The sequence below is a fragment of the Erythrolamprus reginae genome, chromosome 1, assembly GCF_031021105.1.
Source record: "Erythrolamprus reginae isolate rEryReg1 chromosome 1, rEryReg1.hap1, whole genome shotgun sequence".
Classification (NCBI taxonomy): domain Eukaryota; kingdom Metazoa; phylum Chordata; class Lepidosauria; order Squamata; family Dipsadidae; genus Erythrolamprus; species Erythrolamprus reginae.
In genome coordinates, this window is record NC_091950.1 from 346,124,696 (window position 1) to 346,150,444 (window position 25,749).

Consider the following 25,749-nt stretch of genomic DNA (forward strand, 5'->3'; position numbering starts at 1 on the left):
GCAGCAATGGGATGCCGCCCTCCCAGCACACATCCAGGCGCAGCAATGGAATGCCGCCCTTGGCACCAACTGGGCGCAGCAATGGGATGCCGCCCTCCCAGCACACATCCAGGCGCAGCAGTGGAATGCTGCCCCGGCACCAACTGGGCGCAGCAATGGGATGCTGCCCTCCCAGCACTACTGGGCGCAGCAACGGGATGCCGCCCTCCCAGCACCTCCTGGGCGCAGCAATGGGATGCCGCCCTCCCAGGACCACCTGGGCGCAGCAATGGAATGCCGCCCTCCCCGGACCAACTGGGCGCAGCAATGGGATGCCGCCCTCCCAGGACCAACTGGGCGCAGCAATGGGATGCCGCCCTCCCAGGACCAACTGGGTGCAGCAATGGGATGCCGCCCTCCCAGCACCACCTGGGCGCAGCAATGGGATGCCGCCCTCCCAGGACCAACTGGGCGCAGCAATGGGATGCCGCCCTCCCAGGACCAACTGGGTGCAGCAATGGGATGCCGCCCTCCCAGCACCACCTGGGCGCAGCAATGGGATGCCGCCCTCCCAGGACCAACTGGGCGCAGCAATGGGATGCCGCCCTCCCAGGACCAACTGGGCGCAGCAACGGGATGCCGCCCTCCCAGCACCTCCTGGGCGCAGCAATGGGATGCCGCCCTCCCAGGACCACCTGGGCGCAGCAATGGGATGCCGCCCACCCAGCATAGCGGTAGAAACGCCCGTCCCACTGCACACCCCGTCTCCCCCGCCAGACAACAAGGACCCAGCCGCCACGATGGCAGGGTCCCCACCCCCGACGGTACCGTGTTGCTGAGTGGTCTCGGAGCGCTCATGACCCAAAGCAACACCGTCGGTCCGTCCTGGCGGGGTTGAATAGAAGGGGACCAAAGGGAGCCCTGGCCTAAGATCTTACCCCGGACCCTCAACTGGCCGTTCGTAGCCTAAAACAGGCCGTCGACCGCCAGCGGTCGGCATCCCCGAATCCTCAGTATCGAGAACGCCATCACCGCACTAGAGGCGGCGCCACTGCGGAACGAGCGTTCCCACAAGCGGCGGGATCCACGCTTGGCCTAGCCAAACCCTGTACTCCAAAACCCGCCCGACTAAGGCAATGAGATGGAAGGCCAAAAGGACCAAGCAACCAGCGATAAGGCCCTGGCCAGCCGTCCCGCATCTTCACTATGCGGAACTCACCATAAATCCACAAACCAACCCCGCCTTAGACAAAAGGCGAGGCCGGCCACCTGGACCTCAAAGTCCTAACTGAAAGGCCCCACTGCCTAAACTGGACACAAATATGGCCAGGTACACAACTGGGGCAGGCCAGCTATAGGTATAACCCGTATCCTGCCTGAACTCCCCGAACTCTGCACCCGTCTGCTGCGAATCCCCCAGAGTGCCAGGCACCACAGAGAGGGCCATAGCCCAGCAGACCCTTACTCTCCTACGCCCGGGAGCCCCCCCAGACTCCAAAGGTGGCCGGGGAACGCCTCTGGCGACTCCCGGGCCCACAGGGCCAGGGTCCGAAACCTGGACAACTGACCACGGGACAAGGCATCAACGAACCCGTTATCCATCTCGGGGACATGCCTAGCCAAAAACAACGTGTTTAGGGACAAGGACCTGTGCACAAAATGGTGGACAAGCCGCATGACCCTGTCGCTCTTAGAGGACAGGGCATTCACCACATGGACAACCGCTAGGTAGTCACCAAAAGTGCACAGTCTTGTCCCTAAACTGCTCCCCCCAAAGCTCTAAGGCCACTACTAAGGGGAAGAGCTCTAAGAACGTAAGGTCCTGAACCAACTAAGAGGCACTCCATTCCGGAGGCCATGCCGACCAGCACCACTGGTCACCTAAAACTACCCCGAAACCACAAGTCCCCGCGGCATCAGAACAGAGCTGCAACTCGGCTTCCAAAAGAAGCTCGTGCCTCCAAAAAGACAAACCATTAAACCTGACCAAGAAATCCCACACGCCGAGGTCAGCCCTGACCCCAGCGCAAAGGCGGGTACGATGATGGGGCAAACGGAGTCCCTTCATCGCGTCGTACAACCTCCTGGAAAGAACCCTACCAGGAACAGCCACCCGACAGGCAAAATTAAGAATGCCTGCCAATTCCTGAAGCTGCCGTAGGGTAACCTTCCGGCAGCCCAGCACCTCATCAGCTTTCTTCTGCTCTTAAGCAACTTCTCTAGGGGCAATCTGAAAGATTGCACCTCCGAGTCCAATTCAATACCGAGGAAGGTAATCTTGGTGGCGGGGCCCTCGGTCCCCTCAGAGGCTAAAGGCCCCCCCAACAGAGCGCAAAGGGCTTCGAAGTCCAGCATTAGAGCAAAGCATTGCTCTGAACGCGCAGGCCCCGCCAACAAGAATCCATCAAGGTAGTGAACGACCGATCCCAGACCGCTGCGCCTCCTGAGCGACCACTCCAAGAAGGTGCTAAAACTCTCAAAAAGAGAGCATGAGACAGAGCAGCCCATTGGCAGTGCCCTGTCCACAAAAAACCCACCTTCGCAATGGAAGCCCAGAAGCCCCAATCCGTCTGGGTGTATGGGGAGGAGCCGGAATGCCGACTCAATGTCGCATTTTCCCATAAGGGCTCCAACCCCACACTTCCTAATCATGATCACGGCCGCAACAAAGGATGCGTACCGCACCGAACAAAGTTCGTCAGGAATGAAATCATTCACTGACTCCCCTTTAGAAAAAGACAAGTGGTGAATCAACCTAAATTCACCACTTGCCTTTCAGGGGACCACCCCTAAAGGGGACCCCTCCCATGCAAGAGATCCTGAATCCCTGTAAGAAACCTAGCAAGAGAGCAGCCGCTCTCGAGCGAGGGTGGTAGTCCCTCAACCAACCCTCGAGCCTGCTTACATACTTGGGCAGGGCCCATTTTCCCCCAGTAGGTGGGGTTTGTTCCCTGGACCCCCTCCCCTCGCAACCGTCCCCTTTTAGGGGCGGGCAAAAGGGGCGGAGGCACTACAGCCTGCGTTGGCAGGGTCTGAACCCCCCGCTCCTGACACCAGGCCATAGCAAAAAGCTGCCCCAGGGGCCCGTGCCCCTGCAGTAGGGGCCGGCGGGGGGGGCAAACCCGATTACAGGTGCCCCCCCGAAAACCCCCAAGAAAACCAGGACCGGGTGGCCACCAACCATAATCCCCCCAGCAGGACCCACTGGGGGGGGGCTTCCTAGCTACCCTGGCCAAGGGCCTCATCACCTTCCTAGGCTACCAAATATTTAAATAATTAATGTTTGGCTATAACTGTTGTACTGAAGTTTGACTACGACTTTACTGAAAAAGTAGTAGACCCTTGGAATAAACTTCCAGCAGACTTGGTATATAAATCCCCAGGAACAGAATTTAAACATGTTTGGGATAAACATATAGCCATCCTGAGATAAAATACAGGAAATATTATAAGGGCAGACTAGAGGGACCAATAGGTCTTTTCCTGACTTCTGTGTTTCTATAAATAATTAAATAATATTAACTATAAATATCAGTATTATTAATATTATGTATGTTTTGTTTCACACCATGGTTCTTATTTTAACAATAATGAAACCGGGGCCGCCCAGGCCCCAAAAGAGGGCAGCAAATGGCCTCTGCCCAAACAGGCAGCGCAGCAGCAAGAAGCTGCCGCCAAGGGCCTAACTGCCCTCTGAACAGGGGCCACGAATGGGGGGGGAGGCGCACACGCGAGCCCTCCGCCCGATCCCCCCGTTCCCGAGGGGGCGACTGGAACGATCCCCCCCGGACGAAATAGAGGGGCCAACAGCCGAAAATGGCACAGGCCCAGCCTCCCCGCCGGACCCGAAGCCCCGTACCGCTCCACGAGCCTCCAATGAGGCTCTCAAGATGGCGGCCGCAACACGCGGCCGCCTTTTATGAAGCGGGGGGGGGGCTCACGCCGGACTCCAGCCTAGCCTGCGAAGAGAAGACCGCAGGCCTCGGAAGGGCTGAGCTGCAGCCTCCTCAAGCCTCCGACGAGGCTTCCACAAGCAGCGGCCGCCCACGCGGCTGCCGAAAGGACTCCACGAGCAGACAGCCATGTGTCTGCTCGAGGCTGCTGTCCGGGCGAGAAGGCTGAGCCTCAGGCCTGCTCGCCCTTATATAGGGCAAGCAGGCCCCGCCCGGACCAATCAGCAGCCGGGCCAAACAGGCCCGAAATCCCGAGCGAAGTCTCGCCTCGCGAGACTTCACTCGGGATCCAAAATGGCGGCCGCCAGAGGGTCCGTTGTCTCCCGGTCCCTCCAGCAAAGCCTGCCTGCCGGGTAAGTCCAGCGCCGTCATTCTTGGTTGTTAGACCACCTTGATAGCCCTGAGTTGAATTGGTGTGGTTAGCTGTGTCTTCCATTTCTGATATTGTGGATGACATTCGGTTCCTGGAAACTGTAAGTTTTCTTGCTTCCTTTGGGTTTGAGTGCAGGTTTGGCCTGCCTTAGGCAGCCTATCATTGCTACCTCTTGCAGGAGACAATCACAAATTTAAGTTTTCACTCGCAATTTCAGCAAGCTATAGTTTGGTCATTGGGTTGTCTAATTAGACTAGTAGAAAGACAGAAGGGTTTTGGCCCGTTTGACATCCATCCGAGCTGTCTGAAGAGATAATTACAATAATTGTTTGGTTCAGCAGTTGTGGTGGCCATTTTAAAGTGGTGGCAGCCATTTAAAATGCAATTTACAAGCGAAAATGAGGCTTGAGTTTTAAGTTGACATTTCTTTTCATTTTGTGCCACTCCGGGAGGCATTGTTTATTTATTTATTTTATTTATTATTTAGATTTGATATTTAGACTCGGGGCGGCTCACAGCAGGATACAACAATTCACGACAAATCTAAATATAATTTAAAATATTTTTTTAAAAAACCCATTTACTAAGCAAACATACACACAAACATACCATGCATAAATTGTACATGCCCGGGGGAGGTGATTCAGTTCCCCCATGCCTGATGACAAAGGTGGGTTTTAAGGAGTTTACGAAAGGCAGGGAGAGTAGGGGCAGTTCTAATCTCCGGGTGGAGTTGGTTCCAGAGAGTCAGGGCCGCCATAGAGAAGGCTCTTCCCCTGGGGCCCGCCAACCAACATTGTTTAGTTGATGGGACCCGGAGAAGGCCCACTCTGTGGGACCTAATTGGTCACTGGGATTCGTGCGGCAGAAGGCGGTCTCGGAGATATTCTGGTCCAGTGCCATGAAGGGCTTTAAAGGTCATAACCAACACTTTGAATTGTGACCGGAAATTGATCGGCAGCCAATGCAGACTGTGGAGTGTTGGTGAAACATGGGCATACCTAGGTAAGCCCATGACTGCTCTCGCAGCTGCATTCTGCACGATCTGAAGTTTCCGAACACTTTTCAAAGGTAGCCCCATGTAGAGAGCATTACAGTAGTAGAACCTCGAGGTGATGAGGGCATGAGTGACTGTGAGCAATGAGTCCCGGTCCAGATAGGGCCGCAACTGGTGCACCAGGCGAACCTGGACAAACGCCCCCCTTGCCACAGCTGAAAGATGGTTCTCTAATGTGAGCTGTGGATCGAGGAGGACGCCCAAGTTGCGGACCCTCTCCGAGGGGGTCAATAATTCCCCCCTCAGGGTGATGGACGGACAGATGGGATTGTCCTTGGGAGGCAAAACCCACAGCCACTCCGTCTTATCCGGGTTGAGTTTGAGTCTGTTGACACCCATACAGGCCCCAACAGCCTCCAGACACCGGCACATCACTTCCACTGCTTCGTTGACTGGACATGGGGTGGAGATGTAAAGCTGGGTATCATCAGCGTACTGATGATACCTCACCCCATGCCCTTGGATGATCTCACCCAGCGGTTTCATGTAGATATTAAATAGCAGGGGGGAGAGGACCAACCGCTGAGGCACTGGAGAACAGTGCCTCCCACCCCCAACCCCTCCAACCGGTGCAGAAGGATACCATGGTCGATGGTATCGAAAGCTGCTGAGAGGTCAAGAAGCACCAGGACAGAGGATAAACCCCTGTCCTGGGCCCGCCAGAGATCATCCATCAACGCGACCAAAGCAGTTTCCGTGCTGTAATCGGGCCTGAAATCCGACTGCTGGGGACCTAGATAATCAGCTTCTTCCAAGGACCGTTGGAGCTGGAGTGCCACCACCTTCTCAACAACCTTCCCCATAAAGGGAAGGTTGGAGAATGGACGATAGTTATTAAGTACAGCTGGGTCCAGGGAAGGCTTCTTGAGGAGGGGGTGCACGAGCGCCTCTTTATAGGGTGTTGGAAAGGATCCCCTCCCCAAGAAAGTGTTAACAATCTCCTGGACCCAGCTCCGTGTCACCTCCCTGCTGGCCGAAACCAGCCAGGAGGGACACGGATCCAGTAAACAGGTGGCGGAACTCACAGCTCCAATGGCCTTGTCCACTTCATCAGGTGTCACCAGATCAAACTCTTCCCAGACAGGTGGACAAGTACGGGCCCCAGTCACCTCGACTGACTCGTTGTCAGTCGACTCTGTTTTCCAATTGGAGTCGAGGTCCGCCCGGATCTGAGCGATTTTATCAGCGAAAAACGCGTTAAAATCCTCGGCACTACTCTGTATGGACTCCCCAGCTCCCCTCTGGTTGAGAAGGGAGCGGGTCACCCTAAACAGAGCGGCCGGGCGGGATTCCGTTGATGCAATCAAGGCGGCATGATACGCGCATCTTGCCGCCTTGAGCGCCACTTTGTTGCATCATCTTACATGTAAAGTAGCATTTCTGGTAGCTATTATGTCAACTCAGCAGGTGTCCGAGTTGGCAACTTTGTCGGTTCATCCCAACCTGTGCATATTCCACATGGACAAAGTTGTCCTTAAACTCAATCCGGCTTTTCTGTGGAAGGTGAATACATGTTTTCATCGTGCTCAGGAGATTGTTTTTCCTAGCTTTTGTCCGCACACAGTCCACTGGTCAGAGAAGTGGTGGTATAAACTTGATGTATGCCGAAGGTTGTGCATTTACATCAAAAGGACTGATGGGTTTCACAAATCTGAATATTTAATTGACTTTGGCAGAGAGTCTGTCCCTTTCGCGTCTTCGTTTCAAACATAGTAACAAGAGTGGGACCTGAACAGCTTTGATAAGACTCAATCCAATCAGAGACCAGACAGATTTAACCCATTTCTGGATGCTATATCCACTACTTGAAGAAGAGGTATATCAGGTAAGACCAGCGTCCATTTTCTGAACTACCAGAGGAATGACTTATAGACTTTACATTTACCTAATGCAAATAAGAAAACAACCTATTCCTAGACTTCTGGTATGCAGTCTGGGTTTTTGGTCCAGGACACTTAAAAAAAAAATATAGGCAAAGTAGTTTTGGAATAAGAATGCCAAGTTCTTCCAGACATTGTTGGTTTAAGCCTGTGTCTGAAATAGCTTATAGTTGCTTCTTGTAAGCTGATATTGGACTGAATTTATACCTCTTTTTACAGCAGAACAGCTAGATTATTTTTCACATATTTTATCTGTGTTGATCCCAAGATTGAGGCCAGGGATACAGTATTTCTTACCTAGATTTGTTTGCACATTTCTTCATTAAAGGGTGACAAATTTAAGGGAGGGGGAACAGGCTGTATACCATTTAGTTTCCTAAGGAAGGTTAAAGAAGGATAGCAACTGTAATAGTTGCATGTTTTACAAACCCAGGACATCAGCAGCTGATTGACAAGCAGCAAACTCCTAGGCTGAATTCCAAAAATACATTTTTCATTTGTGCAAGTAGTCCCAAGGGTCTATTTTTGCAAACAATTATGTTAGTTGAGCCAGGTTTTGTGGCACTCAATTACTGCAACTTTTAGACTCTCAAAAGTTAGTCATTTTCTGGCTATGTCACTGGGACTGTAAACAAGTTGCTCAAATGAGTATTGAATTGGATAAGATCTACACTAGAGCCCTGCTATAAGTGAAGTTAATTGGTTATTAGTTAGTATAAATTAGGACCTGGTCCAAAGCATAGTTCTTCTGCATGAGCATTTAACAGTGCAATGTCATATGTCCTCTGGTTAAAATGCACATAGAACATACATCTGTGAATGCAAGACAGGAAGTGCTAGAAAAGCCTGGTGTTTGGTCATTAAAAGTTTATCAATTCCTACTGTGTATATACAGGTTTTCTTATCTGAGAATATGTACTTTTTCACACTATAATTTCTTATGCACATAAAGTTTCATATATTTTTGAAACAATCACTTTTTAAAAAAACCTACCAGTTTCTTGGTGACTTGGTCACTTTTTACTTTACAGGTATTCCATGCTTACCATTCAGTGACCACTCTTATAATGGTGCTGAATATTTTTTTATGGCTAATTTATGACCATTTACAACTTTTGCAGCCTCTCTCAGTCACATGAATACTATTAGAATCAGTAAGTATTATCCTATGCCGAACCTGTGTTTTTTTCCCACCCACTCACCTGCTCTACCTTTCAGAGCAGAGAGTAAGAGACTAAGCTGTTTCTCTTCTATACATTTGATAGCAATGTGATCATGCTGGCAACCTGGGCTATGAGTCAGAGGTGCACTATTCAAACAATGTATAGTACTCTCTTGAAAACATTCCCTCTCCAATCTCTGTATTCTTTGAGGGGGAGAAAAAAAACAATATTTTTTGCAATCAATCTAGTCTTTGCTTGACCCATTCCTGCTGCAGATAAAATTGCTTTGATTTTGATGTGAAGAAGAAAAACAAAATGCAGAGGTACAGTATATGTGGTACATTGTTCAACAGTAGTAACTGTGCGAAGGATCTTGGAGTCCTAGTGGACAACCAAAAAAGCCAACACGGTTCTAGGCTTCATTAACAGAGGGAAAGAATCAAGATGACGTGAAGTGTTAATACCACTTTATTAGGCCTTGGTAAGGCCACACTTAGAATACTGCATTCAGTTTTGGTCGCCACGATGCAAAAAGGATGTTGAGACTCTAGAAAAAGTGCAGAGAAGAGCGACAAAGATGATTAGGGGACTGGAGGCTAAAACATATGAAGAACGGTTGCAAGAACTGGGCATGACTAGTTTAATGGAATGAAGGACCAAGGGAGACATGATAGCAGTATTCCAATATCTCAGGGGTTGCCACAAAGAAGAAGGAGTCAACCTATTTTCCAAAGCATCTAAGTGTAGAAAAAGAAGCAATGACTGGAAGCTGAACAAGGAGGGAAGCAACTTAGAACTAAGGAGAAATTTCCTGACACTTAGAACAATTAATCAGTGGGACAACTTGCTTCCAAAAGTTGTGAATGTTCCAACACTGGAAGTTTTTAAGAAGATATTGGATAACCATCTGTTTGAAGTAGTGTAGGGTTTCCTGTCTAAGCAGGGGGTTGGACTAGAAGACCTCCAAAGTCCCTTCCAACTCTGTTGTTGTTGTCATTTAAGAGCTAGCCTACTCTCTCCTCATAGATAAAGGCATCAGAGAAAGGGATTACGGAGAATACTGTGAACTGTATATATAAACTGTGTATATAGCCTATGGATTTTAGCCCTGGGCTATGGGGCATTTGCATTGTTTTTGATGAGTACAAGTCAGTAAGCAGACACTGAGCATTCCAAAGAACAGAGGAGTAGTGGTTAGGAAACAAACAAAAGCAGAAGCTGTGAAACTGATTAGTATTGCCTTTTTATTCCAGCCAGAATATGTAGTTGTAGTTTATATGATTTCCCATTAGTGACCTCTTTGCTTAGTGGTGGAGTTGTCAATCCCAATAAGGATTGTTAAGCAAGAACTACCTGTATTTCAAAAGGTAAGTTTTCAGTCCCTTCTTAGTCCCTTCTACAGTATTCAGTTTCATAATACTTATTTTTTTAAAAATCCCCTATTCTTGGTAGAGTATTCCTCAAATGAAACTTATTGTATTTTGCTTGTTGTCCTTGGCAGCACATGCAAACAACAATTCTTCAAAAGAACAGTCTTAAACTGACAGACTTTGTGTGTATCTTGAAGAAAAATGGGTAAAATATGAGCTGTGCATTCTGAAATACTTTAACACTCATATAGAGCCACCCCTTGGACATGGTATGTTTGTGTGTATGTCTGGCTTTTCAATAAGGGTTTTTTAGATATTTTTAAATATTAGATTTGTTGTACATTGTTATTATTATTGCTGTGAGCCGCCCCGAGTCTACGGAGAGGGGCGGCATACAAATCTAATAAATAATAATAATAGGATATGTTTATACAGGCAAAGAAAGTGACTTCAATCAACTTTTTCTCTAACTCTATGCCTTCAAGAGTTTTCCCTTGTTACTTTTTGTATTTGTAGATCTTTTGTGATGCTGTTCTTCCTTAACTGTGGTGTTCTCTGTATCATGTGTTTGCCTATGGTTTTCACTGGCAGCAATTGTTCTTTCCACATTGTCAATTGAAAATCTTATTAGTGCAGACATTGTGGACAACCCCCCCCCCCCTTCCCACATAATTAGCCATTCTGGCTAAAGCTGCAGGAAGCAGTAAATTAGAAACAGTTGTCCTAGATCATTCAGCTTTAATAAGTTCCTTATTCGTTCTTCAAAAATTGAAGTTTTCAGAGAAATGGATTTAAAATTATTTGATTTAGGGGAAAATATTCAGAATTAACTTTCACTTTTGTTGACTTGACTAGATGCTGGTTGTAATTAGCAGCAATTAGGACTTCAGCTTAATTTTAATTTTTGCTAAGTAAAATTTTTGGATCCGCCTAGTATGGGTGGATTCTGACATACTTAGTAGCCATTGTGTAAACAGTATCCAGGTCGTTGGTCACTTTATCTTTCAGAAGAGTCAGTATAATATGTAATGTGTAAGAGAAAGCAAGGAGTGTCTATATACATGTATAAAGGTCACATTTGAAAGGAGTATGATCAGAAGTCTAGTGTTATCATCTTCAAATATTCCTTAATGTATCCTATTAATCAAGGATTAGAGAAGTTTGTTTCTTGATTGATCATTTCTACTCCTGCTTGGTTCTGGAGACACTTAGAATCTATATTTACATTTACTTAAGATAAACATAAACCTTTCAAAAATTAGATGTAATTAAAATTTTAAAGAAACTTAGAAATCTTAGATTTCTAAATCTTAGAAATAAAATACAAATCATCCACAAATTATGACCACATTTGGAACTGGAATTTCCATCACAAATCAGCGCAGTTGTGTAATGTGAATCATCACATCATCAATCCTAATTTTACTAGAACTTTTACCATGGTTGCTTCCTCAATTGACTTTGCTTGTTAGAAGTTGGCTGGAAAGGTCACATATTGCAATTTCAGGACCCTTAGATGTTGCAGTTGCCAAATGCTTGAATTGCTATCACATGACTATCAGGGTGGTATGACAGTTGTGATTTTGAGGACGGATGGTAAGTCATTTTCTGAAGCCATCATAATTTTGAACCTTTGTAAATTGAGGACTGCCTGGGAACTAAAACTCATCTGGACATTAATTCTTTTTTAATCAATCTATTTTGCTAGCCAGAATTTTAAAAGAAAAAGAAAGATCAGGAAAGATCGAGTCTACGGAGAGGGGCGGCATACAAATCTAATTAATAATAATAATAATAATAATAATAATAATAGTAATAGTAATAGTAATAGTAATAGTAATAGTAATAATAGAAAAATTGAGATTAGAAAAAATCATTTTGGCCACAGAGTAATAAATAGAACCAAAATGAAAATGATATACCTATCACAAGCATCTGAAATACACTTCTAATGAACAACATTTATCGTGAACTTTTATCGTGCTTATAATATTTATGACTTGGACTGTCAGAGTATTTATCACATTTCAGTGATGAGAATGTCACAGCACTCTATATCTGTACTCAGATGCATCATGTCTATTACATTACATTATTTCTATTGTTTCTGTTACCATAAAATATTTTTAATGTTACATAATAGACTCTCGGAGATAGTTTACTTTCTTAGTATTTTGGTATAAGAATCCAAATATCATAGCAGCTGTTGATTCTCCTAACACATCCAACTTTATTCATTTTACATTCTCCTAATTTTAAAAATGCAAAAGCGTACGTTTTGCTGGCATCATCTCTCTTCCTCACATTGCTTTGTAGGCACCCTTTAAAATGTAAAATAGTGGGTCACCCTAATATTTTGTTTTGAAAAAAATAAAACAAAATAATGATAAAGAGTAGGAAGGATCCTTAAGGCTGAGAACTTCCTCACCAGTCCACCCTTTGAACAAGCTTTCTTTTTATCCCCAAAGTAGCTACGAGGGTCGCCCAGAAGGTAATGCGCTAATTTTTTTCTCTCAGGCTACAATTATGGTATGAATGTGAAACTTTAGATATACATTATTTGAATTGTCAGGAGCGCATGTGTAAATTTTGTGTTTCTTCAGACAGATGGCGTAGCTGCAGCAGTGTTTCAAAATAGCATCTATAAGTGATGTATGTTACAAGCAGCGTGTCATCATTGAATTTGTCACTGTGGAGAAATAAACTGTTGGGAACATTCACAAACAGTTTATGGAGAATCTGCAGTTGACAGAAGTACGGTTAGTCTCTGGGCACAGATGGTGAGGCCTTTAGAAGAACAGAAGAACAGAGGGTGAGGCTGTTAGAACAAGGAGTGGTACTGACAGGGCATACACGCCCTTGTGTCTCGCTAGAGGGAGGCCATAGAACGGGATGGAGATTACGTGGAAAAATAGGGAGTGTAGAAGAAACAACATACAGTACTTTCTTGTGTGTAAGTTTTGTTTTATTCAATAAATAATTGTTGAAGAAAAAAATGTGGTGCATTACTTTCTGGGCGACCCTCATGCATTGATTTGTATGCCGCCCCGAGTCTTCGGAGAGGGGCGGCATACAAATCTAAATAATAAATAAATAATAAATAAATTGTGGGAGGGCTTATATTTTTTTCAAAATTCAACTGTAGCTCACCCAAACCCCTTGAAGAAATACTCTTAAAACTATCTCAATTAAGGCATGCACTAGGACATCTAAGTTTGATCTGCAAAAAAAAAAAGGATAAATGACCACTCTTGGTAGCAAAGAAACGCAAGAAGTTCTAATCCTTTATTGTCACTGCACTATTGCAATCCAGATTTAATAACCCTGATGGATGCACGTATTTTATATCCATGTAGAGTTATTTTAAGAGTATTGTGGAACCCTTAGAAACAATATTGAATTTACTTAGTATTGACTGTTCAAACTTCTTAGATTCCCTTGGAATGTTTCAAGATTTCTAAGGTAGTGTGTTTATGTGTGCCTTCAAGTCAGTATTGACTCTTGACAGCTGCCATGGCAGATTCCTACAGTTTTCCTGGTTATATTTCCAAAGTGGTTCATCATTGCTTCCTTCCCAGGGCTGAGATAGAAGAATTGGCCTAACGTCATCAAGCTGATTTCATGCCTTAGGCAGGACTAGAATTCCTGGTCTCCTAGTTTCTAGCCTGGTGGTTAACATCTTCCTCAAACTGGGTGTATCTCTCTCTCTCTTTTCCATGAAGGAGAAAGGAAGAAACATGTGATTCTATTTGTTGGCTTGTTGGATTTTGATTTCATCTTCAGGAAAGGGATGCATTCTCAAGTTTTCTCTCTTAGCAACTGGCCCAAGAACTTCTTCAGAGTTTCAGTCAGTGGTGGGTTGCTACCAGCTCAGACCAATTTGTGCAAGATGGTGGCGGAGGTTTGGCCTCATTCACCAAATCGGTAGTGATGGCTGGCTTGCCAGGCCCCCACACTGCTTCCCTGGTCACCGCTTCTTGAAAGTGGCTGACAACGAAACCTCTGCACATGCACAAAGGCTTCTACACATGCGCAGAGTACCCAAATGTACCCAAATGCGCACTTCCGATGCAACATGCACACTTCCAAACTGGTAGGAAGGTAACAAATCCACCCCTAGTTTCAATGTCTGAAGCTGGGTTTGAAACTAGATTTTTGTCATTCTAGGTGAACTCTTTCCCTGTTACTTAATTATCTTAACTTAACAAACTAATACAATGGTACCTCTACCTAAGAACGCCTGTACTTATGAACTTTTCTAGGTAAGAACCGGGTGTTCAAGATTTTTTTGCCTCTTCTCAAGAACCATTTTCCACTTACAAACCCGAGCCTCTGAAACTGTAACCAGAAAAGGCAGGGAGAAGCTTCCGTGGGGCCTCTCTAGGAATCTCCTGGGAGGAAACAGGGCCAGAAAAGGCGGGGAGAAGCCTCCGTGGAGCCTCTCTAGGAATCTCCTGGAAGGAAACAGGGCCTCCACCCTCCCTGTGGTTTCCCTGATCGCATGCATTATTTGCTTTTACATTCATTCCTATGGGAAAAATTGCTTCTTACAAACCTTTCTACTTAAGAACCTGGTCACAGAACGAATTAAGTTCGTAAGTAGAGGTACCACTGTACAAATTAATTGTTGGGTGATTTGAATTTCTTTACCAAAGAATATAGTATTCAATCCCAATTTATTCTATTAACTGGGGACAGCAATAACAACTCTAGCAGAAGAGCCTTGTGGTCCATGGCAGAAACAAGATTTACATCTTTCCTAGACAGCCTCTGTTACCAGCAAGAAGGCTTGTTTGCCAGTATTTTGGGACAGACAGTTCCCATTTCGATGCAGAACTAATAGTACTGACCCAGTTAGTATATGCTTCTCAGAAAATTTCCAATAATAGCTACTAGTCAGACTCTGTTTGTTATTATGCAACTGGTGTTTCTGGTTCTTGGCTGAATTTGTTATGCTGGCAGTTTATTGTGGAACAATATATGCTACTTTTGACAGACTTTCATTGTCTGTTATATGTAAATATAACTGCACGAGAGCAGAATGACAAATGCATCACTAGATTCTCTAAGGAAAAGAGATATACAGTACTAGGAATGGAAATATTCTGACAAATTTAAATTAGAAAATATACATTGCCATTTAGAATCTTAAGCTATGATTTGGAGGGGGGGAGTCCAGGTTCTTTAAGCAGGTTCTTTGTTGGCTACACAGGAAGTATAAGGCTTCCAATAAATAGCATTCATTTATAAAAGAAAGCTCAAGTTAGGACTGGCTTATTTAGTCTAGACATCATTTTCCTTGCCAAAAGTTATTTTTCTCAACTCTGCCTGTCATAACTGTTTGATAAAGGGAGTCCAGGATTTTTTTTTCATGTATCAGGATAATTTTCTTGAGCTCTAGATGAGTGATATTTCAGCTTATGCTCTAAATGGTAATGATTTTAAATTTGTTTCAACAAGGAGGCCAACACAACTCCCACAATGATTTCTATCTGCATAAAAGCAACATAGGGAGTATTAAGTTTTCAGGACACATTGATTGTGTTTGGCCACTGTTGGGTCTCATTTATGGACTTTAACATGCCCTTTGATGTTAAGAGTAAGTTTTAAACCTTTGTCCATTCATATACATAGCTGAAATTTTGCATTGACGAAATGCTGATTATTGAAGTGTGTGGTTTCCTTGTTATAAGTTGGACATATGTCAAAATGTTGCTATCAATTCCGAGTTAATAACTCATTCCTGTAAATATAAACAACTTACTTATACAGTAAATGGTGAACTTTTGTGAAACCAATAGGCCTAAAAAACATTCCACTTTGACTAGCTATTCTGTATACTATTATAATTTGGTGGTGGCTTTCACAAGAGAACGGAGATCCAATAACAATAACCCAGCAATCATTATTGCAACGTATGAATGGAACAATATATAAACACACATTTTTAACGTGCGATCAAGATGATAATGATTTATTACATTTGTTATAGCCTCCTACTCAAAAAAACCTCTAAAAGATTAATTATACAGTATAAAAAAGAAAGTTTCTAAATCAGTGATGGTGAATCTTTTTCGACCAGCGGCAGGTGCCTCTTACTTCCATATGGGTGTGCTGCATGCGCAACACGACATTTCTTCATGCAATTTTGCTTCCTTTCTTCCTCGCGCATGAGAGAGCGCTTTCTTCATTTTAGTAGTATAATTTTTAGCAGGAAGAAGTAGCAATTTCATTGTGGTTTTTATTACAGCGTGGAAGGCAAAAATTCTTGCTAACCTCATGCAATTAAATAGAAATCTAAAAGAAGTAAATCTACTTCTGCGTATCCTTGTTTTATTATACATTCCTGCCTACTGATTTAAATGGAGGGTAGACTACTGATATGTTGCAGGCTTTTGTCCTCACTAGGAATTGAATATTACTTATTTTTTATAATCTCTGAAAATCAAAGCCATTGCATTTGTAACAATGTTCAGTTAATTTAAGTATTTGAATCTCTTTCAGAATCCATTGTATTTGTATTAAAGATTGGGTTTGTTCCAGTTGCATATGGGACTTATCTTTCCCCCCACCCATTCTCCTCCTTTTTCTCCCCACTGCTCTAAGCTTAGAGCTGAAGTACACACTTATATTCTGCATTCTCATGAAATGAGAGTTTTAAATCTTCCACAATCATAGGAAGTATACACACTTACTAGGGTTCAATTGTAAGAAGGAAGGGCTGTGATTTTCTTGTATGTTTGCAACTATCACATAACAAGTTTGCTTAGATTATATTTTTAACATCAAGATTTAAATATGTTGCCATAGTCTTTGAAATTATTGTTTATGTTATTTATTTCATTTCTGACCAACCTGTTTTGCTATGAATTTCTCTATTTTTCTTATTTCTTCAAACAGAATTATCCCTCTTTCATCCCAGAGTTTGATGATGAATGTGCATCATGGCCAAACACATGAATATGTTATCAAGCCTAAGTACTATCCGTCAAAGAAAGTGCTCTCAGGAGAACAGTCTACAGAGAGCTCTTTACCTCTAAGAATGAGCCAGGATCAGCTTGCAACATCATATCAGAGTAAGTATGGCTGAAATGCTGCAGTGAAATAAACAAACAAAAGTTAAAAGGAAGTTATGTTATTATAATAAGTGAAAACCAGCAGAAAATGTCTTCTATATTGTTGCCAAAATCACTACATATGACATATCTGGGAATTCACTAATGGTGAATTCTGGAAAGAGACATTAATTTGGAATCCAAAATGTATATGTGAAAACCTTAATTTGCAATACCAGATGACCCTGTGTAAAAAAGCTGAACAGCATGGAAGATCAGATAGAGTTTTGTAGAATCCCTAAAGCATAACTTCAGAACCATCCTTCAGAATTATTTAGATTTAGTCCAATTTTATGTTTAGGATTGTTATTGGTTTCTTGATATTAAAATAATTGGTTGATTCAAAATGTTATAGTGTTCCCTCGATTTTCGCGGGTTCAAACTTCGCGAAAAGTCTATACCACGGTTTTTCAAAAATATTAATTAAAAAATACTTCATGGTTTCCCCCCATACCACGTTTTTTCCCGCCCAATAACGTCATATGTCATCACCAAACTTTCATCCACCTTTAATAAATATTTTTTTAAAATAAACTTTAATAAATAAACATGGTGTTTAATAATCTAAATCAGGGGTCAGGAACCTTTTTGGCTAAGAGAGCCGTAAACGCCACATATTTTGAAATATAATTCCGCGAGAGCCGTACGTATCTCCCTTTCTCTCTTTCTTTCTCTCTCTCTTTCTCTCCCCCTCTCTTTGTCTCTTTCTATCTCTTTCTCTCCCTCCCTCTATCTTTCTCTTTTTATCTCTCTCTTTCTCTTTCTCTCTCTCTCTTTCTCCCCCTTCTCTCTGAAGTGGGGAGGGCCGGGTTGGCACCAAGGGAGCTCGAGACGGGGTGCAAAAGCAAACTACTCTGCTGGCCCAGGCCCACATCGGAAGGAAGGAAGGAATGGTAAAAGGGGCGATCAAGAGAGGAATGGGTGAATGAATGGACGGAGGGTGGGAAGGAAGGAAGGAAAGAGGGAAGGGACAGGAACAGAGGAAGGGTGCAAAGAAAGCAAGGAAAGGTGTGAAAGGGGAGAGTAAGAGAAGAAGGAGTGAAAGAAGGGAATGAGGGAGGAAACAAGGGAGGAAGGAGAAGGAAAGCAAGAAATGGAGGGAGGGAAGGAAGAAAGGAAAGAAAGAAAGAAAGAAAGGGGGAAGGGACAGGAACAGAGGAAGGAAGCAAGGAAACATATGAAAGGGGAGAGTAAGAGAGGAAGGACTGAAGGAAGGGAGGGAGGGAAGAAGGTAGGAAGGAGAAAGAAAAGAAGAAATAGAGGAAGGGAAGGTAAAAGAGAGAAAGAAAAAGAGCAAGAAAGAAAGAAAGCAAGAGAAAGAAAGAATGAAAGAGAAATAAAAATAGAGAGGGGGAATGAAAGAAATGGAAGGAGGGAAGGAAGGAGAGAAAGAAAGAGAAAGAAAGAAAGCAAGAGAAAGAAAAAAGAATGAAAGAGCAAGAGAGAAAGAGAGAAAGAAAGAAAGAAAGGCAACTTCAAAGAAAGGCTCACTGAGCATCTCTCACTCTCTCTCTCTTTCTATCCCTCTTTCTTTCTCTCTCTTCCTTTCTATCTCTCCTCTTCCTTTCTCTCTCCTCTCTCTCTCCCTCTCTTTCTACCCTCCTTTCTCTTCCTTCCTTCTCTCCCTCCCTCCCCTCCCTCCCTCCTTCCTTCCTCTCCATTTCTCTTTCCCTCCCTCTCTTTCCCTTTTCTTTCTTTTGGTCCACTTCTCTCTCTCTCCGCTTCTCCACTTGCCTCCCCCTCGCGCCTCGCCCTTCCCACCCGGCCACCCGCGCGCGCTTACCAGCAGCAGGAATTCAAGTAAGCCCAAAAGAAGCCATTGGCTCCGGGCGGCGTTCATGGCCCCCCCGAACCCCCAGCCCAGCTGGAGCTCCCTCTCGCCGCCGCCATCTCCCTGCGACTGCCTGCGGCCGCTGCATCCCCCCCCCTCCCACCAGGCCACAAAGGACATTTGCCGCCGACGCCAGTGCAGCTTCAGCTGGGCGGGGCGCTGCCGGTACTTCCCTCCTGGGGCTCCCGCTCGCAGCTGTCCCCCGGCTTCTGCTCGATGCCGCGGTTTTCGGCGCTGTCCTGCTGTGCCCCAAAGACGGAAGGCGGGAAAAAGGCGAGAAGAATGGAGCTCTCCTTCTTCCTGCCTTCCGTCTTTGGGGCCCAGCAGGACAGCGCCAAAAACCGTGGCATCGAGCAGGAGCCAGGGGACAGCTGCGAGCGGGAGCTCAGTGCTAGGAGCCCTGTCTGCGAGCCAGATACGGCCATCAAAAGAGCCATATCTGGCTCGCGAGCCATAGGTTCCCGACCCCTGATCTAAATGGTTGCTAAGGAAATGGGAAATTGTAATTTAGGGGTTTAAAGTGTTAAGGGAAGGCTTGTAATACTGTTCATAGCCAAAAATAGTGTATTTACTTCCGCATCTCTACTTCGTGGAAATTTGACTTTCGCGGGCGGTCTCGGAACGCATCCCCCGCGAAAATCAAGGGAACACTGTATACCATTTCTGCATAGTCCTGTATCAGAATGTTGTGATACTCTGGGATCAGATGATGTCTTCAGGATTCTTCCACTGGTACAAGGACTTTAAAATCTTTGTTGCAAAATGCTGTCTATTAATTTAGTGATTTAGATAAGTTTTTAAAATAATGATTATGGATTTGAGTTGAATAGCAGCAGGCTTGTTAGTACTCTGTAAAAAAGAACAGTTGGGTTTGCAATATATAAACAAGCTAACAAGGAATGTTTTTATGTATTGAAGTACTATAGCTTTAAGAGTTAGCATTGCAAATTGCCATAAGGGGGAGCCAGAAAGCATGATTCTCTCTCTCTCTGCTCTCTCTATTCTTTCTGCTGATTGTGATTGATGTAGTAAATTCTGTGTTAGCTTGATGTATTTGTAAACTGTAATATATGTCTTGATATGTAAGACAGACTTCTAATATTATACTGGACTGTTTAATTTGACTGTACTACGTATTTCTAAAGTAAATGTTAATTGAACTTTAATGTTTAAGTTTTGTATGACTGAATAATTACTTATGTCTCCTGGATATCTGCTGGAATTCCACATTTCCCTCTGTGCATGTCCTTGATAACTCAAGGGTTATTCTTAACACTACTTAACAAGATTCAACCTTTTTTCAGCAATCTATGGAACTTCAGGAACAAAGTCCATTCACAAAAAAATTCATTTTCTCTTTTCTTCTTTGTAATTCTCAAAATCACTTTGACAGATAGTGGAACTTCTAGAGCTAAGTTTGATTACTTTGATCCAAGGAGAAGGAGAAGAAAAATCCCTTGTTCTAAACTGTTATGTCAGCTTAGATCAGAGGAGAAATACAACCAGATGAACTATTTCTACTTTATTGTAAGACTAGGGCATTAACTGAACTTCGCAAGTTTGAAATTACAAATTCCACTGTCTCTTTAGAGTCTGATAAATTATTTCTGCTCTCTTTTGAGCCTCTTTCTCCATGTATTATGCAGCTGCAAGATAACTCTTATCTGACCATTCCCTAAGCAACATCCCTTCCTCCTCATCCTTTCCCTGTCTCCAAAGGGCATTTCCACATACTGTACTATTGACATGTCAGCAGTAAGCACTTCTACTTTTGGCAATATACCATTGTATTTAGCATTTTATTAAGATATATTACAATATTGGCCACTTAGCTTTTTAAAAAGAAAGCAACTTCAGTGATTAATTGTGGTTGAGCTGGATGCTAAAATAAAATACTGTAATGGAAGTTACTTGCTGATAGTGATAAAAGCTTCAGTTGTATATTACAGGGTATGGATTCCTTAATATTAAACATTACAAACAAGAGATTTTATGTTTCAGTGGGGTTTTTTTCCATTAGAAGCTCTTACTAAAGCTAATTTTTGTTGTTGTCATGTTGATGACTATTGTGTATCAACTTTATTTTTATAAAACGTTTTATAAAACATTTTGATCTATAGCAGTCTTTCCCAATCTCCAGAATTCCTGTACAACAAATTTCCAAACTTATTTCTTTTATTTATTTATTTATTTTGTCCAATACACAATAATAACAATCAATCTTGTTAACAAGGAGAGCTCAAGAAATGGGTAAAAAATATCATCTAAAATGACAGGTTTCTTTCCTTTAGCAATCCTCTTTAGGGGATGTTCCTTTAAACATGTTATTTCTTGCATTTGCATATAAAAGATTGGCTTGCCTGCTTCCACACTTTCCAGTGTTGATGCCTTTTCCCCCCCCCATTAAAAATATTGTTTTTAGAAAGCATGCTCTATTCATATGCGGGTGCTGCTCAAAACCTGTAGGTGGTAACAATTACATTTTGTAATAAGAAGAAATTAATTGATAACGTTTAAAACAAATGAAACAGTAGGTGAGCATATGCATCACTTGAGATACTTTTAAATGTTGAAGTGAGAATTATGTTGTATTAGATATTCTAAGCCAGAGGTCTCCAGACTTGGCAACTTTAGAATTTTGGACTTCAGCTCCCAGAATCCCTCTTCTAAGCGATAGTTTCCTGGAGCTGTATAATAATAATTTAATAATAATTTATTGGATTTGTATGCCGTCCCTCTCCCTAGACTCGGGGCGGCTAACAACAATGATAAAACAACATGAACAATTGAATAATAAAAAACAACTAAAAACCCTTATTATAAAACCAAACATACACACAAACATACCATGCATAACTTGTAATGGCCTAGGGGGAAGGAATATCTCAGTTCCCCCATGCCTGACGGTATAAGTGAGTCTTGAGTAGTTTACGAAAGACAGGGAGGGTGGGGGCAATTCTAATCTCCGGGGGGAGTTGGTTCCAGAGGGCCGGGGCTGCCACAGAGAAGGCTCTTCCCCTGGGGCCTGCCAAACAACATTGTTTAGTCAACGGGACCCAGAGAAGGCCAACTCTGTGGGACCTTATCGGTCGCTGGGATTTGTGCGGTAGCAGGCGGTTCCGGAGGTATCCAGCAGAGTTAACAAAAGGTTTATTTAAATTGTGACTCAACAACTTTACCAGCCTTGTGTGGCACAGTGGTTGTAGCGCAGTATTTCAAGCTACTTCTGTTTATCACCAGCTGCCAGCAGTTTGGCAGATCGAATCTCAGTAGGCTCAAGATTGACTCAGCCTTCCATCCTTCCAAGGTTTGTAAAATGAGGATCCAGATTGTTGGGGGAATTGCTTACTCTCTCTAAACCGCTTAGAGAGGACTCTGAAGCACTGTGAAGCAGTATATAAATCTAAATGCTATTGCTGTTTAATATTATGAGATAAACCCCAGCACTAGGAATAATTGAACTTGCAGTAAAATAGGTTACACAAAAGATGAAATGTATGCACATTGTTATTAAGGAAGATTTTACTGATAGTGGAAATAGATGAACTGGGATCAGTTAGTTCAGTAATGGCTGAGGTTTCTGTATAGATGCATTGGTGACAAACTTGATTGTGTGACATCACGTATCGTTATGTATCGTGCCCTTTTTTTAATCTTTGTGGAGCCAGGGTGGGCATGGCCTGCGCATGACACATCCAGCCTGGGAGCCACCAGTTCGACACCATTTATTGATTTGATTTGATTTTATTTGATTTGATTGCCCTCTCTGCAGACTCTGGGCGGCTTTATGGAGCTTTTGTTTGATACAAGAAGCAGAATATTTCCATTTTTTCATCTAACTTGTGTCCTTGTTTTAGACTGCTTCATATAATAATAATAATAATAATAATAATAATAATAATAATAATAATAATAATTTATTGGATTTGTATGCCACCCCTCTCTGCAGACTCGGGGCGGCTAACAACAATAATAAACACAACATGAATTAACAAGAAAATGCATCATCATATGATTTTTATATTAGAAATGAAAGAAAACAGACTGAACACAGAGTGGCTTTTCTATATGTGTGATATGTGAATTAGGAACCTTTTGATGGAAAGCCAATTTAAATTAATGTTGCTGTATATTTTTTATAAATGCAGTGTTTAATTAATTGATCAACTTAATTAATCAATTTGAATTCAGTTTTCTCAGTTTTGGGAAAGAATTACTCATATGAGAATTTAAGAATAAAACAACGTTCTGGCACTCTGGAACTAAGAATGTTAAGATCAACATTTACAAACACCACCCTAGAATGTTCTTTCCAACAGCATGAAGTATGATTGTGCCAGAAGTCCATATCTGAAAATTTTTGGGCCTGCCACTAAATGGCCTAAAATTCCTGCCTGTCCTTTTATTTTCTCAACTAAACAGTTGAGCAAAAAATGTTACACAAGCACTTCTCCATCTTTCGATAGGCTGAAATGTAGGCTTACTTTCCTAGGTAGAATCTAAGGTCACAATTTTGATCCTTTACGATGAGAATTGGTAGTTGGAGCCATGTTAGTAATTTTTAGAGGAAACAACAGGTGAAATTAAAAGTGCAGAGTTTTCACAATAGGCAGTAAGTATAGATTGAGAGTGCACACTGGAAGATACGCTTAAAATAAATATGGAACAGCTGTCCGAATTATGGCCAATTGTTGATGTTGCGCACTGAAAATAAGTTACGGGCTCCATAGAGGAATAATCAAATATGTGATCATCTAATTCAAGACTATGGAGTAGTGGAGAACTTTTAACCCAGGATTCTTGTGAACTAATCTTGTCATCTTTCCAAGCATTCTTAATATATATGGGTTTGAGTTTTTTTAGTTCCTAAAGCCCTGGAAAATGTAGAGGTCAATCTATCAGGGATTTATTTCTCAAGACTGTTTTAGTCAGTCTCCATTTTTCCCCTACATATCAAAACAAAGGATCAAGAAAGATATATTGTTTAGGGATTGATTTATTACAATATATCTTCCACAATACATGCTAAATAGACTCTAATAATTAAAAAAAAACATACTTAGCATTTTCTACATTATTTTGAGAATAAAATATTACTATAATACATTGGAACTAAAAACTTATATTTAAGACACCAACTTGTTCTATATGTATTTTTGGACCTTATAAAAGTTCCATGATTTGTAACATAGATAAACATAGAAGACTTTTTTAAAGAATATGGAATATGTTGAACGCATACTCTAGCTTTAAAATCTGAATCTGAAGATTTGCCTAACATCATAGATCAATAGACGAACAGACAGACTGAAATATTGTACAGAGTGATGTAAAAATTAAAGATATCTCAGAAGATATTCTATTCTTACAAGAACCTCTTGCACTAGAAAATGAAGTTTGATCAGTCATTATCAAGTCTCAGGATTTTCATGGACAATTTTAATGATAGGTAGCATTCTACGAGTCTATGGAGAGGGGTGGCATACAAATCTAATTAAATAAATAAATAAATAAATAAATTCTTTCAACTGCTTCTCCTCCATGTATCTCTTGCTTTTTGAATAATATAAAGTAAGAAGATTATTTATTTATTTACATTATTTACATTAAACAAACATACATGACTGTACAAGTCACAAACTGTGATTCTGGATGACTTACAGCAGGGGTCCCCTAACTTGGCAATTTTAAGACTTGTGGACTTCAACTCCCAGAATTCTCCAGCCAGCACAGCTGGCTGGAGAATTCTGGGAGTTGAAGTCCACAAGTCTTAAAATTGCCAAGTGTGAAGATCTCTGGTTTACAGGATTAGCTTCACATAATACGTTTTTTAAGATTGTATGATTTGGTCCATGTCCTTTGACAGATCAAGCCCAATTCTTTACCTAGCTGTCGCTCTTGGAGAAAATGGAAGCTGAGATTTTCTCTTTGAAAAGTGATTATTGACAGACTTATCCTACATATTTCATGCAATGGACGTACTGTAGTTGTATTCAATGTATTTTTTTGAGAATTGGGAATACAGATAACCAACAGAGAAATACAATTTTCCTTACACAGTTTTCTAATATCAATTTATGATAGCATTGGAACAAATCCTTGGAGTCATGGAAAATTCCCCCTGTCACACACACACATATTTTCACCAAGTAGACTATGTTTCACTGAGTGCCTATTGCCTTCTAGTGGTATAGTACTGCATATTTTTTAATCCATAAGGCAGTATGCTTATTTTATTTATTTATTTAATTGGATTTGTATGTTACCCCTCTCCAAGGACTTAATCAAGAGAGTGAGTTCTAATCCTGCCTTGGGCATAAAAACCAGGTGAGTGATTTTGGACCAGTCACTCACTTTAAACCCAACTCATCTCACAGGATTAGCATTGGGATATAGCATTGCTTCCAGCTGTACGGATTCAGCTCCAGTGATCTTAGAAGCCGATGTCTTAGAAGAACTTGAACGATTAAAGATAAATAAGGCAATGGGTCCAGATGGCATCCACCCCAGAGTTCTTAAAGAACTCAGATCTGTCATTGCTACCCCCCTGACTGATTTGTTTAACCAATCCTTGTTAACAGGAGAAGTTCCTGAGGATTGGAGAATGACCAGTGTTGTGCCTATCCACAAGAAGGGCAGTAGAGAAGAAGCTGGTAACTACAGGCCAGTTAGCTTGACATCAGTGGTAGTTAAAATGATGGAGACTCTACTCAAAAAGAGGATAAATCAGCACCTAAAAAACAATAACTTATTGGACCCAAATCAGCATGGCTTTACTGAAGGCAAATCATGTCAGACTAATCTCATTGATTTCTTTGACTATGTCACAAAGGTGCTGGATGAAGGTGGTGCCGTGGATATTGCCTACCTGGACTTCAGCAAAGCCTTTGATACGGTTCCACATAAAGAGCTGATAGATCAATTAGTAAAGATTGGACTTAATCCCTGGATAGTTCAATGGATTTGCAGCTGGCTGAAGCGTAGACATCAGAGAGTTATTGTTAACGGCGAGTATTCTGAGCAGAGTC

General features: G+C 42.5%; 1 protein-coding gene across 2 annotated transcripts in view; it reads left to right on the forward strand.

Annotated features, from left to right (window-relative positions):
- Positions 1–25,749, forward strand: part of LTBP1 (latent transforming growth factor beta binding protein 1) — a 262,417-nt gene that overhangs the window by 68,251 nt on the left and 168,417 nt on the right. For both annotated transcript variants that reach the window (XM_070734142.1, XM_070734143.1), the window contains exon 4: positions 16,676–16,851. In XM_070734142.1, coding sequence (XP_070590243.1) covers positions 16,676–16,851 — 176 coding nt within the window. The remainder of the gene's footprint in view (positions 1–16,675; positions 16,852–25,749) is intronic.